Source organism: Channa argus, chromosome 6 (genome assembly GCF_033026475.1).
Source record: "Channa argus isolate prfri chromosome 6, Channa argus male v1.0, whole genome shotgun sequence".
Lineage (NCBI taxonomy): Eukaryota > Metazoa > Chordata > Actinopteri > Anabantiformes > Channidae > Channa > Channa argus.
In genome coordinates this window covers 22,242,374-22,261,524 of record NC_090202.1, presented here as the reverse complement: position 1 = coordinate 22,261,524, position 19,151 = coordinate 22,242,374, and the positions used below count along the sequence as shown (strand labels likewise).

The following is a 19,151-nucleotide window of genomic DNA, read 5'->3' as shown; positions in this document are numbered from 1 at the left end:
ACAGTGACCTTTCAAGGATCTGGAATTAATCAAAGAAAGAATGTGCCTTCTATCTTAAATGGCAAGAATAGTCACCTTTGACCTTACTGTTATATGGAATTGTTTCCAGAAATGAAGAGATTTTAGGACTATTTGAGGTCCACACTTACTGTAAATGGTCTGTGTCATGAAATCATCAACCATAGGTCTAGCAGACATTTTTCTGTTTTGAAATTTTTTTATATGTATTCTAAGATATGATAAATCAGATATTTTAAAACATTTAAACTTGGTAAGGCTGCAGACCACAGCCTTACCACAGCCTTTCCCCGCCACCTCTCACTGACTCAGTAGTTCTGATTTATTGAATTATTAGCTAATTGCCAGGTGAAGTCAGTATTGATTGTTGCTCAGCAACTAATAGTAATAGAGGTATATAGCTGATCACAAACTGGATTCCTTTACTGGATAATATGGAGGCTCGGCTCTGTATAAAGGACACTCATAGGTGGTGTACAGTACACACACACACACACACACAAATACAATGTTTTTTGGCATTGTTTCTTTACTGCTGAATCTGTGCACTTGAGAGTTGTGGGATCGCTTTGCTTTGCTGGTGTTGAACCACTGTCGTGTCCTTGCTATGTAGGTCATCTGTGCCCTCCAACGATATCGTATCCCATCTGCAGTGCAGTCAATACTGTTGACAGAACTCCAAATAGCTTTGGATCAGAAGTTGCCTCATTAACTTTGTTCCTTTGCCTAAATCATTAACCTCACATCTCCAGCCTGCAGAGATGTTGTTAGACAAGTTTGTTGTACTAACACCTAATGAACTAGTACTTTTTAATTTGACATTTTGATGTTGTGCCTGAGAAGATTTGAAGGGAGTCAGAAAACCAGGGCGGCAGACATTTAGAGTAAAAAAAGAAGGACTGAGTTGCAGATCCAAAATGATTTAGACACAGTACTCTGCACTGATCCCGGGCATGGTAGCCAGTGGTGTGTTTCAGATTGTTTCCATTTGCATGATAATATGAGTAGCATTGACTAACACACACACACACACACGGGTTATTACAAACAGACTGATGATTCCAGCAGGCCAGATTACCTCCGTGAATATCCCAGGTTTTACTCCATGCGCTGAAATGAATGAAATTCCCTTCATTAGCACACAGGTTACATAAGCCTGGTGTTCAGGTATATCCAGCTGCACTGAGGCAATAAGCTGATTACAAACAGAACTAACAAAATTACCCCTGTGTAATGCAGTTAACACAAATTGGATTGTGAAATAAGCAACCGGACTGTCGTGCAGATTCTCTTAAGATGTACTGCTCTTTCAGAGGAAGACGCCAGACTCGCTGTAGCTTCTCTAAATCATTTAAATGCTCCACTAAGCTAGTTAACGGTAAAGCATCTCTGCACACACCATAAAGTGTTTCACATTCCATGTAAATGCACAAACATGGGAATCAGCTATACAGTAAATCTTCTGTGTGTGCATGTGTGGCTTTGTTGCTTTTGTTTAATCGATTTCACATGTGTGTGAGTCCTACTATTTCACAACAGTACAGTGATCGGTTTGTTATTAGCGTCATTGGTGCATTTCTCTCCCACATGCGGGGCAAGCGATAGACTAGCACAGACACTTGAAATTGTAATTTGTGTGTGTATGAGTGTGTGGTACTTAGGTGAGCCTAATGTAGCAGTGATTTGCTGAGCAGGCAGCAGCACTGCTACAATTTATTCTAAGTATTTAGATGTAATGTGCTGCATTCAGTTACGCTTCAGCAGATGCACATAAACTGTAAAGCTCAGATTCATGATGATAAGAGTGCTGGTTGTACACAGGCAAGTTTTAGGATGCACATTCTGGCTAACTGGTTAGTTTCTTCTTTCCTCTCTATCATAAACACATACACAGAAGAACATGGAGGCAGAGGAAAAAAGTTCCTATTTATAGGTGAGGATGTTGTAAAGGTCATCTCCATACCCTGTTTAATTTCTGCCCTTCCTCAAGCTTTAAGATCTATAAAGTGATCAATAAATCTTTTTAAATGTCTCCACATCTTGGATTCTGCTTGCTTTCTGTTTGCCATCCTGACAGGCCTTAGCCGCCTTCCGCTCACAAATCTAACTGTATCACCCCACCCACTTAGAAAATAGTCAGACCCTAACATTTGATAAATATCAGAGCTGATTCAAAGCCATTTATAAGGTTCTGATCTACAACCACGGGATGATACCTGGTATGGAAAATGTGTCACTTGCGATGTACAGTGGGGAACAAAGTGTCCTTAGGTGTGAGATTCTTCCTTTCAGGCAGTATTGATTGAAGGGAGGATGATCTGAGGAGGCCATTAAGGAAGATTGAGGATGGGGGAGAGGCAAGGTAGAACTGTGATGAACACCTATCTAATCATTATTCCACAATCAGCACTGCCTACAGCATCAGTCTCATATGCAGATTCTCACACACATGTGCATGCACACACGTACAAGCAGCCAGACAGTACAGTACTATTTGTTCATAATATACAACAGCAGTGTGTGATGTCGCTCAGCTGTTGTGTTTATGTACATTCTTGTTTGTGCCTCGTTGTGGCCACCATGTTTTGGGGCTGGCTCTGCATCTGCACCAATACACACATGACTGCACATGAGTAATGGGTGGGGCTCTGTCACAATGAGCACAAGGCGATACTTACACAAGTACACTGAATTTTTAAGATGTCTCCCAGTATCTCCCAGTTCAAGCATGTACTGCAGATTGGTGTCTAGGGAGGAGAACAAAGTATAGTAAACTGGTCTGTGTACAGCTGCTGTGAACACATCTTTTCCTCCTCCTTGTCCTGCACTTGGGGCTCATCAGACCAAGCTAGATAGAAGCTGCTCAACTCCAGCCGAGAGCTTAATTAAAACAGCGCCGCCATCGCAGAGTGACACCTTTTACAAGCTCCTAACGGTTCTCTGCTCGCCGTTACTGCCAATCCAATTATAGACCAAAACAATAAAACAGACACCAAAGGAGCTGCAGCAAATAGGCTCGGGTATAGCAAAAGAACAAGAAGCTCTTAAAGATTATGTGAAGATTCACACAGTACCAGAGTGCTGAACTGGGCTGCAGAGGTTTCATTTTCACGAGATGTACCCGTGCGAGTGCGCCACACCGGATAAGAGACTCAGCTTCTCTGTTTGTGTGTGTGTGTGTGCACAGCTTTGAGGGAATCTAGCCTGGACACAGTTCAGCAGCATTCAGGGGGATTATCTTTCCCTGTGCAAGGTCACTACCTCAATGTCGTCAGGCCAGAGCCCGGTGAAAAAATTCTATAAACACGAGCATACCCACGTACAAAACCCCATAAAACTTTTTCTATTTGAATCTGGCAAATTCTATCATATTGGCTTCCTTCAATTGAGTTACTTCTCTGGTTCATCACTGTGTCACAGCTGGACATGTGTTACACTTGAAAAGCTACAAGTGAAGCTGTGGGGAGCTTTAACATATTAACTAAAACTGCAGGTGAAAGAAAGCGATGGTGAGGATGAAAAATAATGAGAAATTGGGGCATTGTACAGTATGAGGTGGTGGATGAGAACAAAATGACAGATTTCATTCTGTATGTATAGAATGGGACGTTTTTGAGAAAGGTTCAGTGAGTTTGTATTAAATCTTTCATTTTAGAACCTGTGGCTTCTCCCACACATATCAAATATGAGGCTGAGGACTGGTATTAGTGTCCAGTTGCTTGGGAATTCATAACCCAAAAATCAGAGTTAATGACAGATCCATGCTTTTTTTTTAGCGCATGTCTCCCATATGAGACGCTGAGGCCACAAGAGCTAAATTTGAATCCTGGGCAAAAAAAGAAACCATGGTCAACTTGTTTAAAGAACTTTGCTTTTGATAAGAATCCAGACATCCACTTATGGCAAAATGTAGACAGAGCAGCTTTTCCAGTTCTTAAAGGGAGCTCTCATTTTCCTAATCTTTAAAATTCAGCTCATGATTCAGCTCCCAATATGCTTACTCAGCCATTATTTTGGAGTGCACTATTACACTGTTAAAACATAAAAGACCACCACCTTCTTTACTATATAACCTATTACATAGAAGTGATGTAATTGGATAATTTCTCAGAGAGGAGACATTAACACGTGAAAGTAGCTTTTTTGCCGAAGTGCACTATTTCCTTTCCCGTCCTCCTTCTCAATTTACTTCCTCTGCCCTCTACCTTTGCCCATTGCAGGAAGCAGACCTACAAGCTTCATCTTGATGCCTCGCTACCTCTGTATGTGCTGTCTCTGTGCTGGAATTGGCAGAAAATCAATACCACTCTCATCTGCAAGCCACCCTCCTGTTCTCCTTCCTCCTCTTCCCTCGTGTCTTACTCCCCCTTCCGGCTGTAAAGTGTCCATTCTGGACTGAGCACAAGCATCAGCCCAACACTACGCCTTATCTGAGCGGGCACAAAGACCCATGGGCACATTGTTCATCAGTATCAGCCGGATCCAGTTTCAGCACACTGGCTGCATCTGCCAAGCCCCCTAAACACATTCATGACCATAAACAAGACAACAGAAATGAAAACTGGAGTGGCTACCAAAATCATTTTGGGGCAAAATGCATCTTTAATTATAGCGCCTGTTAATTACTGAGTGCTATGAGAATGGAAAAGATAGAAAGGAGGATACAGCACATCGTTATTTATTATGCAAATGTATTCCATTTTAGACACAATTAAGTGATTAGAAAGCTGTCGCTCTCTGCTCTCTTTCTTCTCCTTGTCCTTACTTGTCTTTTTCTTTGCTTTTCAGCATATTACTGTAATGAAGCCATTACTTCTTCAAGTGAATTTTAATGAGTTTTTAACTAACATTTTAATGAGCTATACATTACCATAAAGCATGGATTAGGCTAAATTGAATTGTGTATGTGTGTGAATGTGTGTATATGTGCGTGTTGGTATTGTTAAGGGGTTTTAACGAAAAGAGGTCCATTAAGAGTTAATTATATTGTTTCTCAGGAGCGGTACCACACATTTTTCCTGAGCTGGCCAGCAAAGTTACCCACTGTGTGTCTTACTGTTATTAACTGTGCTGCCCAGGGGCTTGTTAGGCCAAATTAGGAATGTTGTTTGAAAAATGAGTTTTGAATTTGGCTGCTGTTTAAATAAGGATGTTTGTTTAGGCTTGTCTTCTGGATCAGAGATAGAGGCACAGTGTGTGGTGTGAGTTTGATAGAATGCACCCCATTCATGTATAGTCAGCCCCATCTATTCAGCACCTTTGTACTCCTCACCACCTCTTCAGTTTGACCTTGATCAGGCCATCCTATCATCACCCCCCACTGTGGCGGGTTATGTCTTGCCTTCGTTCTCTCTGCGATCTCAACAGAGCATACATGCTCCATCTCTTCTTTCCCCCTCTGAGGCTATATTAAAGATGCACATTTCACATGATATCACCACCTGTGATTTCCACTTACTATGGTATCACTGCCAGCCATATGATTTTTTTTACTTTTACTCTTTTCCATATTTCCTGTATCTTATCTGTGAGAGTGACAGTGTTATTTGCAATCCCTTAGCTCTGGATTTGCAGATAGGGAGAATGGTGGTAGAGATCATTTTGAGCTTGGCCATCCTCTATGAAGAATGATTGGGTGTGCATGTGTATAGCTTCATCTGCAGAATCTCATATGCAGTCAGTGCAGAAAGAGCACTGAGAAGTCAGTAAAAGTGAGTGGAGGGGGCAAAATGCAACACATGGGATGCTTTAAAATTGGGAAAAACACAGTTTTGATGGACTGAGATGATGAAAAAAGAAGACAGAGAATGACCCTTGATGGTGCTGGGGGAGTGTAAGACAGACAGAGAGAAATGGTGATGAGTTGTGTTAATGATGAGCATCTCTACTCAGTTCTCAGAGGAGGTACAGCCTTGGGCACCGCCAGACAGACATATTTTTGCAGCTGTTTCTCTGGTCTGACCTACAGCCCTTGAGTGGAGAAATATAGCCGATATGTGTGAACCTGCTGCTTGCCTGCCTGTTGAGGGGGTAATTTCTGCATCTGGATGGGGGCAAAGGTTAGCTCTGGCCGGTGGGAGGGCAAATGAGCGAGTCGGAGCTGGAGCAAAGGCTTGCATCCAGACAAATGGAGCACATCTCCTTTCTCCAATGTAGTATCATATTGTGTGGCATTTTCCTTCACATGCCTTCAGCATCAAGAGTAGTACAAAGCATCAATGACACCACATAGAGTAGGTTTGGTATGTTTTGTCAAGTGACATATATATTGTCCCTCTTCTCTAAGGGTGGAATTGAAAATGGTGGTATTGTAATAGCACTCTGCCGGATGAAGCGCAAAAAGCACTCAAATGAAATGATATTATAGCTTGGAGCTACCTCTTTACAGCTCTCCCAGTTTGTGTGTGTGTGTGTGTGCGTGGTTTATTTTCTAATCAGCGTGTGGGTAGAAGGTGGTGGGTCTGGGTGCCGGGGTATGGCCCCAAGCTTCTTGCTGTTGTAATCTTCCTCTCTGTGTTTCTTAGCTCTTGACCCAGGGGAATATCTATGAAAGCACATAGGGATTCTTTCTGTGTATGACCACACAAACATACACAAGCAGTCATATTTGTGGTATTACAAAAAGATACCAAGCCCTGCAGCTTTCAATAATGCTTTAACACTTTTCCATGCTCGTGTAGGGGTATTTGTGTGTGTGGTAAATGTCTGTCAAAGTGATGTGAATGTCAAAATGGGGGAGAAAAACGAGCTTTTAGTCTGTGGTGTTGTGGCAGTGAGCACAACCTTTGAGAACCAAAGCTAGCCGTGCTCCTGTAGGTGAATGTGTTTGTCAGCACTTATCTCAGTATGCAGGCTGGACGCTTCAGTCAAGGCTCCCCACTAATCTTACCGACAAGCAGTGTCACCCTCCAGTGAGTAATATCTTGGGTGAGAAAAGAGGGTGCACTATACAAAATCTCTCTCCTCATCCTGTCCTTGCCCTGCCACCCCTGCGCTGTGATGCTGCGTCTGTGTGCTGTCATGTATGGGTATCCAACTTATTTTTTTGTGTGCCAAGTCTACATCAGATAAGAACACACACACTTATCCAATGGGTGCCAGCACAGGCCTCTGATACCAGTGTAGGACAATCTGGTTTACAAAGTAACTGTGTGGGTGTCTGCTTTGTATTTTTATTTTGGCAAAGACCTCTACTCTCAAGCCTTTTGGCACTTTCACAGTGCAAATTGCAACCTGAATCCCTCTCTTTTGAGTCTGAGGTGTTGAAACAGTGCCAGCTGAAAAAGCCACAAATTTGTTATGCTTTGCCCCCTGCTTCTGCTCCTTCATTCAAATCAGCCCACTCCACTGATATGGGGTAAATGAATGAGTAAATAAATAAATAATATATAAGAGACAAGGGCAGATTAATATTTCTCAGATATGGGTTCTGCTTAGCCTGAAGCCGAATTGACAGATGCAGCACTTGCCAACCAAGGGGTGTAAATGAACAAATATATAAATATTAATAAGCAAGTAAGAAACCCGGCAGAGTTTGGAGCCTGCTGGAACTCCATGGGAGGTGAGATGTTTTCACTAGAAGAAGAGCTGAGCGTTTCGAGGGGACAGAAAGGCAATTACCTTACATCTGTTGGCTGATTCGGGGCTGAGTGCCTCCAGGGCCTCCGAGTTAGGGCCAGAGTTCAGTTTCTGACAGCAACTGCATAGACCTACTTAATGATACATGCTTATCAGATGCACCCCGCATAAATTAACAGAGAAAACATTTGTGTTATGGATCTAATTTGAAATCATTCACTTAGTGTAGTTCAGCCCACGGAATCGCCTGCAGGCAACCATGGAAAAGCTACATGCTCATACTGTAATGAAGCACAGCAAATGTTCCACTGAACTGATAAATATTGGACTTGTATGTGTGCTTAATTGTAAGAGGCTGACCTTGATGACTATGGCCTTGTAGTTAGGGTTGGATAGTGTACTAAAGTGTATTTGGATTACCCTTCCCCTCATTTACTTAGTAAATGTATCTGTATAGCACGCCCTGAACAAACACACAGGGCACGATCCTTTCACCAGTGTTATATCATCTGTTTGTTTGCTTGTAGCTGTTTGTTACCCAGTGTTTATCATTTGTCCTCAACAAGTGTGTATGTGTGTGTGTGTGTGCATATTGTGTTTTATTTGCACAAATGTGTATCTTGTGCGCTTTTCTTTCTATTTTTCTGCATTTATTTAGATTGCAGGGTAGGGATGCATTTACTGTGACGTACTGTGCGGTGTTAGATTAAATTAGACAGCATGGCACAAGCTGTAATGATGTGCCTAACGTTTTTTTCTTTTGTCAATGTTCTGTTTCAGAGGAAATGGATTCTGACAAAATCCCATGAGAGCTATGAGCACTGAATGAAAACTAGAAATTAATTGCAACCTGATTTTCAAAAGAGGAGTGTATGGTGCAAACCAGGCTATGGTTTTAAACAGCTGGACATCTGTTTGTAATACACACACAAAGAACCAGAGATGGTGGCTGTTATGCCCACCCCGGCCAGGGGGTGTCTACCATTCTGGAGCTAGCCAATCGCCATGGCACTTTAGGTTAGAGGACTGCCCTGCATGAGATAGAGAAAACCACTATTTCTATCTCTCCTGTATTCTCTCCTTTTACGCCTGTGCAAAAGTTTCATTTGAATTCATGTCACACAAAAGTCCCACTCTGTACCCATGTGCATCCCCAGGATAATTGAGTTGAAAGCTTCCTCTCCTCCTACGCCCTGCTTCCCCTTGGTCTAAATAAATAAATAAGAAGACAATGGCTGTGCAGCTTTCTGCAGAGGGGTTAAGAAGAGTGAATGAAGAGATGAGAGAAGCCTGGAGCGCACGCACCAGTTATCCCCTCTTATAATCCCGGCCATCCCTGCCATCGTCCCCCATTCCACATGGAATTTACATAAGGTCCTGTGGTGCTGCCCTTAATTTAACACTCTTCAAGCATCTTCAAACATCCTCCAACAAGCTCAGCCCTTTTATCCATCAGAAGAATCTTGTGTTCATCACTGCTGCATAGATCGACACTGCCGAATATAAAATTCCAAAGTGTTATCCCATCGATTAGATTTATTGTAGATCAAATGAAGAAAATCTGTTTGAGTACCCACAGCAGGAGGCCCAGAGTGATCCCCAGTCTGTACCTTTAAGCTTGACTACATTAGGTATTTTCTGTGTTTGTCTACTGGTTTAGAAACAAAAGACTTGCATGCAGTATGTGCTCTAAATACATACTGTATATGAAGGAGGATTTTGGGGATTTTTTACGGTTGTTTAGTATGTGTTTATGATTCACCATTTACATTTATGTGCTTTTGCATGTGTTTGTTTGTGACAGCAGCTCCTTGTTTGATAATGAGCTGGTGCTGTGTGTTTCACTAAACACAATGCACAGTGAGAGGCTGTCTTTGTGATTAAAGGCCTACCTGAGGGTGATTAGATACAAGGCCACAGTTGTTCATCAGACAACCCACTGTTTTTTGTGTGCTAGCGCGTATCTACTAGTGTGTAAATGTGTACACACCAGCAAAGAGAAGCCGTGTTGCACCCCTGTGAGCTCTCACATGTGAATGACACCAGGCCTCAGGGCATTCTGTCTCTGTTTGTTCTGCTCCCTCCACAGGGACCTCGATTAACTCCAATTAGCTATTACGTGTGCTTGCCTAGTCAGATGAAGGTGTACATCCCATTTAAATAGTCATGTATCATACATTCAAACTGTTAATACATAAAGTATATATATATAAAGGTGATCCTAAACATTTAAGCATCTTAACTTTTAAAATTTAAAACAGTGCAGTTCAGAATTTGGCTTTTCCTCAGTATTCTTCTGCTTTTTTCCATCAGTGCTGCGTGATGACTTCAGACAAAATCCTACAGACGTAGTGGTGGCAGCAGGAGAACCGGCAATCCTTGAGTGTGTTCCTCCCAGAGGCCATCCTGAACCCACCATCTACTGGAAGAAGGACAAAGTGCGAATTGATGACAAAGATGATAGGATCACAGTGAGTATCATAACCATCTGTTTTAACAAAAGCTCTAAATAAAATACTGGTTTTACTGCACTGTTTGGTTTATTAAGTCCATGGGAGGGACACAGGGACAATCAAAATATATTATCTGTGTATTTTTTCCCTTATAGATTCGAGGAGGAAAACTAATGATCTCCAATACCAGAAAGAGCGACGCTGGCATGTACATCTGTGTGGGCACCAACATGGTTGGAGAAAGGGACAGTGAGACAGCACAAGTCACAGTATTTGGTGAGCATCCTCCTTTTTTCCTAAAGATTCTTCTCAATGATGTAGAGAAGTGGCTACTGTACAGTACATGTAAACTCTGAATTAGTACACAAATTGTCTGTAGGTGTTTCAGGTTGCAGTTTTTTTGTTCTTTGTTTTTTGGTTAAAAACTAAGCAACCAACAAATCACATGTCTGTTGCCTAATTGCAAAAGTAAAGATTACTAAACATCTACCATATAAACATTTATTATTTACCTAAGTAAATGGACAGGCAGAAGACATCTACTCTGGCCATTAATGAAGGTGTGAGGCTGTTCTGTAATATTTTGGACACAGAAATGATATTGATGGGGTTACATGAGGAAGATGAGATGTTACTGGTAGTACCACCGGCTCATGCAGAAGCTTCGTCTGGAGGATTGCAGCTTCATTGCTTTTTTACCTACTCAACACCGGGCCTCTAAGTTCATCTGATGGAAAATGTTTCACCAGTCTGAGTTGAACTTTTTTCAGCAAGATAATTAAATGCGCAACAGCAAAAAAAATCCAAGGCACATAGAGCAGAGAAACACAAGGTGCTCAGCAATGCAAATGCAGCGAGCTAAACTTGTCACTCTCATTAAAAACAATTCTAAAAAGCTGCCCCAGGCTGGTTAAACACTCTCTGTTTTGTTAGGACCTTAGTGTGTAATGCTCAGCACTTTGTAGCCCAGTGTTTGTACAGTTGAAGATCAGATGTTTTCCTCACTCTGTCCAGTGTAAAGCATACAGTCAGAAGCACATTATTGGATGTTATGCCATTACCCTGTCATGAGGGTATACAGAGTCTGATTGCAACACATGAATAGGTTAGCTGAAGAAACCTCAGTTTCAGTATTGCCAAAGGAACTGGGTGACTTCATTCAGTGCCTTAGTGTCATTGCTATGTTTCTTTGACCATCTAATAATTAAAGAAAAAAGATTTTTACATAATTAAATGAGCTTTTTAACTTCTGCGTCAATGCTCTGTGCCTGATCCTGCAGAACGACCAACCTTCCTCCGCAGGCCGATCAACCAGGTGGTCTTGGAAGAGGAGACAGTGGAGTTCCGGTGCCAGGTACAAGGAGACCCTCAGCCCAATGTACGCTGGAGGAAAGATGACGTTGATGTTCCCCGTGGGAGGTATGCAAATCAAACAGAATATTCTCTATTTCAGTACAGAAAAGTTTCCTAACATATAATGATAGAATAAATCCTCACATTTCCTCAGTTTTAAAGTATATGATCAGAAATAGAGAGTGTGTGTTTCTGTGTGTGTGTGTGTGTTTGTTTGTCTGTCTGTCTGCCTCTGTGCATTCCAGTATGTGTGTGCAGTAGTGATGTGACAACCTGCCCTTAATGCAAACGAGCTCTAGAGGCATTGATGTCAGTCTGAGTGACTGTTTCAAACTAATGATAACTCACGCTGCCAGCTCCCACCTGGCCTGGCTGCCAGGGGGCAATAAATAGGCCTATTAGGCTGTACACAATGCACATTATACACTGTCGAATGACTCCACCCCTGGGTGCCACAGAAGACAGCTCACACAGCCGTAACAGGGTTGGAGAAGGTTTCTCATGTCAAGGAAGAGGTCTGCAGGAAGACAAACACATATTGAGCCAGACAATTAAAAGTGAGTGACAGGAAAGTGGGCAGGGTGGCTGAAGGATACCCAAAAGAGGAGCAGAAAAAGGTGGCATGATGCAAAGGAGATGTGTAACAACAGAGACAGATAGAAGAACAGGAGATAAAATGTGACAGCAGTTGGTAAGACCCTCAGGTCTAAATGTACAGGTGCAACTGTGCAGGTGAAATCGTGGCACACACCCCTCAGAAACATGGAAGATAATCATCATCATATTTTTGATTGGAGGTTGATGTAAATTGAGTTGTGGGAAAATGATAAGCTAACACCACTTTGTTAATGGTTTGTGTCTCTGTAGCCCTTAGATTCTGGGCTTTCCCTCCCTCTCATTTTGGCTCGCAACATACATATTCGATACAGTCTTCGTCAGATGCCACCTGCCAACTTGAGGTGATGTAGCCATTGGTCATTCTTGCCATTGGTGCTTTGATGTTGGCTTGGTGTGTCACGAAAAAAAAAAAAACTGTAAAAGCCTGGTATTTACTGAAGCACTCTAGCATATTGCCAGCTACAGTCTGTGTGACTTTCTGTAATAAACACTGATGATGCAGTAATACTGTTCTTCTTCGGGGCTGTGTCTGTTTTTTCTTCACTGTGAGTCACTGGACACACAGTCAACAGCAGTGTCATTGTCAGAAGTGGACTTCAAAGAGACCAGCGTTCTGTCCCCAGCCAGCAGGCCAGTTACACACTGCTTGGATCACCTCATAAAACATACACTCAGTGGCCCTGACATATCTCAAGGCTAGCTGCAGAGCTGAGCGTGGGCGGGTTGTTTGTGTCTGATAAGGATTTAAGTCACTGGGCAGGGGAACATGAGTGATGTGCCAAAGCAAACACATAAAAGTATTTCACTCATGTCTTTGATAGAGAGTTGGCTGTGGAAATCGTTTGGTAGCCTAATTACCAGATTTATAAAGAAATAGGATCACTGTCACGTGCCTGCATCCTTCCTAACTGTATCATCCCTGTGAAGTTCAGCCTCATTTGTATACAGAAAAAGACCTGTATGAAAAAGACACTACTAGAATTAATAAAGGATAATTTTTGCAGTATTTCTAATTACAGTACAGAAGCTTTTGTTTTATTCTTGCTTTGAAGCAGAAAGCAAGCGTAAAGGCTGCGATATTCTAATTCTGACATTCTCTGCTGCCTTTGTTGCATGCCAAAACAAAGAGTCCTCATATTGTTAAGTGACGATCTGTTCCTGCTTTCTATACTTCTTATCTTAACTTAATAAACATTAGACAGGGTTTCTCCTTGATTGACAATGGAATTGTTTAAAATCCTACTCAAGAATAGTTTTCAGTTTCATAATTGGCAAGTGCTCTGAAAAAGAAGAATTAAAAACCGTGACTGCAGCACAGCAATTCTACCATTGCTCTGGAGGCCTGTGTGCATAGATCAGTAGTGGTCTTCACTGTAAAAGACAACTAAAGATCAAGCACCTCTATATTCAGTTGGGAGGGGTCTTTATTTGCAAAGGTTTTAAATGCAAAGGTTACACTGTCCTTGTTATTATGATAAGCTGTAGAAAGACAGAGACTTAGTCAGACCACCCCTTCTTTACCCTCAAATTGTTTCAACTTGTCTTTCCTGGTCCTTTTACACACATTCCTGTGTCCTTCTGTGGGTTTGTGTGTGCAGCTTTTATGGTAGGAAGAAGGGAAATGGAGCCTCAGCTGAGTAAACAGGTCTTTAATATGCTCAGTGGCTCCAGCAGCCTCCCAGGCAAACACACACACACACACACACTTATACACAAGCACATAGACATAAAGCAAGCCAGGATGGCACTGGCTTCAGCCTCTATGGACTAAAAGAGGAGATAGAGACAGCCCAAGAATGGTTTCAATTAAAGGACAAAGACAGTAGTGCTGCTCTCATACTCCAGGTGGGTGTTTTACTGTGCTTCTAAAAATCAAATTAAAATCACCACACAAGCCTATCTGTGCAGGGACACTGATCAACAGGCTGGGAATGTACATACATAAGTCAGCTCCATATGTTTCTGTATAAACTTTGAGCATAAACAAATTACAGTCCAGCACATGTCAGAGTGAATAGCTAGAAACTGTAAATTTATATGTCAAGGAAAAGAAAGTGCATTAATTATGATTGGAACAATGATACAGTATTTCTCTGGGTGTTAGTTTAGAGATTAACATTGGCATTGAGCTAACTTTAAACAACAAATTATTGAAGTTTACTTTACATTAAGTTAAAACTATTTAAAACTCAAATTGTTATAGTTTTTTATTTGATTAATATAAGTTATTAAATTATTATATTGTTCTTTCTAAAGGTCATTTTACACTAAGGAGTGAACTTCAGACTGTGAGGTAGTCCACTACATATGAAATTATAACAAGTCAGACTAGCCAAGACAGAGTCATTACCCATAGCAGAAATTAGATCTGCCTAATTTATGAGCTGAGGGTTCTTACTGTCACAATGGCTTTTCTCTTTTTTCCCTTTATCATGTGGCCTGCTTAATAGGTTTGAACTGTATGTTTCAGCTCACAAAAATGGTTGGAAATTCGAGCATGCTGAGCTAATTAAACAAAAATACAAGTTGTCTTTTCGAGCAGGCCCTACATTTATAAGGAGGGCAAATAAGTGTTCTGATAAACAATAAGTGATCACCCCTTTAATTATTACGAGGGTAGGAGGAGAATAATCACGCACAAGTTATTCATGTATTGTGAGCAAGATTAAAATCACTGACCAGCACATGTTATATTAAAACCATCCAATTGTCCCCAGAGAAATAAATCCGATACAAATGGGTCTTTTTCTTTTTACCAATATACATAAGATTAGATTCAGATGGTAGAGTAGAGTGTCTTCCCTTGGGGAAATCTTTTGACATGTGCCTTCAAGCAGCTGGATTGCAGCATGCATCTGGTAGAATTACAGTACATATTCTATCTACAGTGCCCGTCCATAGAGTGACTTAAATTAACATCACCCCTGTTTGGTTATGCTTGCTCAATTCATAGTGCCTTAATTCGGATTAATATCTGTCTGTCAAGCATCTGTGCAAAATCTTTGGGAAAACGCACAATAGCTCCTCCAGCCTCAAAAATAATGGAGATGAGTACTAGAGAGCTTTGTATCTCCAAATGAAAGAGATTCTGTCACAGTCTATGAATCCCCCTTAAAAGTCTTGGGCAGTGTGTGTTATCTCGCACTGCCTACTAGCTCAATGTGTGGCCCATGTCTTTGCCTTTGGTTTCTCTCTCTCTCCTCATTTGCTCTAGACCCTAGTGCCCTCTACTGTGCCTTATCAGAGCCCCTTTGGTCTTGCAGTCCATCTGTATTCCGGCTCCACTGTCCCTGTTGACCTCCACAGCACAGCCTCTGTAACATTCAGCAGAAAAGCCTTTATTTCCTACTCAATCCATTGATGGTGTGTGCATGTGTGGGTGTGGGTGTGCGTGCGTGGGTCTGTGTATGATAGAGGTGTATGGGTCATTCTATTTGAGAGAGCTGTTAAAGCTAGTGTGACAGGAGCGACTGTGTTATGCTGACCATCCAGTTTCAGTGATTTCTCACCTCCCCAAGTCAGCAGAATGAAAAGACATCAGACTATGGTTCCTGTCTCTATTACTTTCCTTGATATATAAGTGGATACATCTGGTATTTATGAGTGCCTGTGTAAGGGGGGATGGAGAGTGGAACAGCAACAGAATAATCGCAAGTATATTTAATATTCAAACCCTATTGACAGTGCAAATAACAAGTGCCATAGCGACACAGAAATCCAGTAATATTCAACACAAATAAGTGTAAAATTGCTACATAAAAGGACAAAGGGATGGAGTTCTTAAACTAAAACACAAATTCACAAATTAAACATACTATATAGGCCTGTGGCATCATTATTTAAGGTGCTGGAACAGTGTTTTTTATGAGCGGTTGTTTTGCTTGTCACCTTAAGACAAAATTGCAATCAAAATCAGGAACTGTTCTATTTTACAGCTAATCGTATAATAATTACAGTATTGTACATATTAAAGAACAGAAAAAATAAGTTGTAGCACTTATTAGGTAAACTGCATTTGGCCAAGTGCTTTTCATTTGACTTTGTAGAGTAGTCACGTTACATGTGGCTTTTTTGTCCAGTGCTTTTGGTGTCTGTGCATCTCTTGTTCTTTACACACACATCAAGTACAGTAGAGTGTGTGTTTCCTGATGTCGATCATTGAGCTATACATTGCAGTTTCTAATTTTCCTGCTCTATTTGCGATGTTTTCCAGTGAAATCACACTGTGTTTTCCAGACCACTTTGAGTAAGTAAAGACTGCCCTGCTGCCACCATTAATCTGGGAATGTGTAGAACTCTTTTAAGGGTACATTTTTAATCAGTCTCCTCTCCATGGACTTACAGCCTACTCACAAGGTTTGAAATCTTGCCAAACTGATCTTTGATTAATGTAGGATAAGGTGAATGTCGGTCAGACTGTTGGAAAGGGCCTAATTCTGCTAAGCCATGAGAGGTGCCAAGAGTAAGTGATCCCCTGGCCAAGTGCCTTGCAGGAGCAAGATGAGAAGCAATAGTGGTTAATTGATTCCATCTCATGGTTGACAAGGCATGGACAGGTAGACTCCTGCTCCTTTGATCAGGATGAGGTAGGGAAGCAGTCAGGTGGTATGAAACTGGATCAGACTGTCAGAAAGAAATGGAGCAGAGAGGAGACTTTGTGTCAGAGCAGTCAAGCCAAAGAGCAGGCTGGAAGTAGTCCTTTACTGTGTCTTCAGTGTGACTACTGCGCTTAGAGTCGGCACACCATGCCAACTGTTGGCCCCAATCACATGTAAACATAGAGTCCAGGGAGATAAGATCCTCTCAGGTTGAGTCATTTTGTGGATAACACATTTAGTCACCCACACAACCTAGAGATAATGTTCTCCTTATGTGAGTGAGTTGGCACAAGCCTAAAGGTAGAATTGTGTTCCTGTCAGACAGTTAAAAGGCAAATCCTCTGTAATGATCCTAAGGATTTTTGAGACGAAAGGCTTTTAAACTGTATCCAGTAAAATTTTCATATCAATACAGCCTTCCCCATGCAGCAGACACATCAAGTTGACAACCCAGAAAAATGCATTGTATTGGAATTCGCTTGCATTCACTTGCATTCCCATCACTCATTATCTGCTTTAGCAAATGGCTGTGACCATGTGTGGATATATGTTGGATGATTGAACACTTTTCTCTCTGTGTCAGTCTGTGTACCGTGTGCCGCCTCTGGTTGAAAAGTAGTGCTGAACTCAGCTCTCCTATGCTTTGCACAGCCCTTTCTACATGTGCAGTTACATTCCTCCTCTAATGGAGAACAGAGCTCCACCCCAATCCACTTGCAATAAAGAGCTACTGTTCCCTTTCTGAGTGTACTTACACGTGTGTGGCCGCAGCTACCTCTTATCCCTGAGTATTTCCATTCATGTTGTCATCTAAGCCGATTCCATATAGGAAGTTGATTACAAATTGATTGGGCTCATGCTTCCCTCTGAGCCTGAGGTTCTGTTTTGAGAGATTAATCGAGATGGGATCAGAAACAATGCGGACATTGTCCAGCATGTGTGTACATGGCTTCTCCACTCTGGTTGTCTTCATAAAGTTACAGAGAACGGTAAACATGGCCACTCTGAGCAGCCCCACACACTGCAAGGTTTGATACGCTCTGTGCATAGATGGTAGAAGTACAAAAATGTATTACTTAAATAAAAGTGCAAGTATTGGTCTAAAACAATTTCCAATACCAGTACCACATCAAATTTGTACTCAAGTACAAGTACTAAGCAGATTATCTATATTTTACTTAAAGTACAAAAGCAAAAGTACTCTGCAAAGAAAACAATGTATTTTAAACAATACTGATTATGGTATTCATGGAAAAATATGTAAAGTATTTAATAAAATATAAGAGTTAAAGATCATATTTGGGAAAAGGGGAGCTGATTTTAATCATTGTCTGTGCTGACAGGTGGTTAATAAGGACAATTCAGCCTTTGTCAGTTCATAATATTTTTTATAAAAACTTTATTCTTCATTTTTCAATTTTGATGCCCTTTCTATTAGCTTGTTTGTTGATGATCTGACAGCAGGCTTCTTCCAGAGGGTGCTGTCTCATTCCTTTGGATGCCACTCACTCAATTTAAACAATAAATGCTTTTATTCACATCCCCCGCCATTACCTGAACTGTGCATCCCCTTTCTCTAGAACAAAGCATTCAGTCATGACTCAGTCAAATAATCATTATGGGTCCTTAAGTACCTGTGTGGAGAGGTGGAACTGGCAGTCAGAGTTGAGGAATGTGCTTCAATAAAGCTTCCTTTGAATCGTTGTGCAGGAAATGTCATAACAGCAGGTGGAAAAAATACAACATGGATAGACAGGACAGATTAGTTTTGCAGCTGCCAGTGACAAGCAGCCATCAGTACACCTGATGGTCGAGCAAAGGGGTGTTTCCCACTCCATGGGAAATGGAGCATAACCTACTGTTACCCTGAAGTTGCTTCACAAAGTGTTGTTATAAAGCATGTTTGTCATCTTATTGTTCAGTGTTCCCATCTTTTATTTACACTACACATCTTACAGTCCGTTCACAGTTGTATTAAGTATTAACAAGTTATCTCAAGAGACCAAAACCAAAGGAATTATTACTTTATCCCATATAATCTGTATAGCCAAGGCCTAATATGGCTTTACCTTCTTTGCTATAGAGCTTTGTTTTTGTCCAGTAGCTGTGAGACACACATAAAAGAGTCATGCTATTGTGATGGGTGGCACATTTCATTTTCAATCTCTGAAGAGCTCTGTGTTGGGCAAACTTCACTGCTCTTGGTATGTGATGTGCTTTTAGTAGTTGCTGGACTACAAGTTTCGAGTTTATTGGCACAGGAGCAAGCGTTAAAGTTAAAATAAAATCAGCCTTTTTCATTGTAGGCCCGCATGTGAATCTGAGAGACACTAGGTGGTAGTATTAAAAAGACATGGACAAATCAAAGTACAAACATTATTGAAGGCTAAAAGCAACACATAGTGTCACCAGTATTGTCTACTTTCTCTAAAACCAATAATCTAAAGTATTTATAATAAAATAGAAATTTTATATGGGGGCAACATAACAAGCTCCCAACAAGTGGCCCGTTATGTGCTCATCTCAGCTCTGT

The 19,151-nt window shown here is 41.3% G+C and overlaps 1 protein-coding gene across 11 annotated transcripts in view; it reads left to right on the top strand.

Annotated features, from left to right (window-relative positions):
- The window catches only part of robo2 (roundabout, axon guidance receptor, homolog 2 (Drosophila)), a 245,448-nt gene that overhangs the window by 177,224 nt on the left and 49,073 nt on the right, over positions 1-19,151 (top strand). For all 11 annotated transcript variants that reach the window (XM_067506388.1, XM_067506392.1, XM_067506396.1 and 8 more), the window contains exons 3-5: positions 9,910-10,067; positions 10,205-10,325; positions 11,330-11,468. In XM_067506388.1, coding sequence (XP_067362489.1) covers positions 9,910-10,067; positions 10,205-10,325; positions 11,330-11,468 — 418 coding nt within the window. The remainder of the gene's footprint in view (positions 1-9,909; positions 10,068-10,204; positions 10,326-11,329; positions 11,469-19,151) is intronic.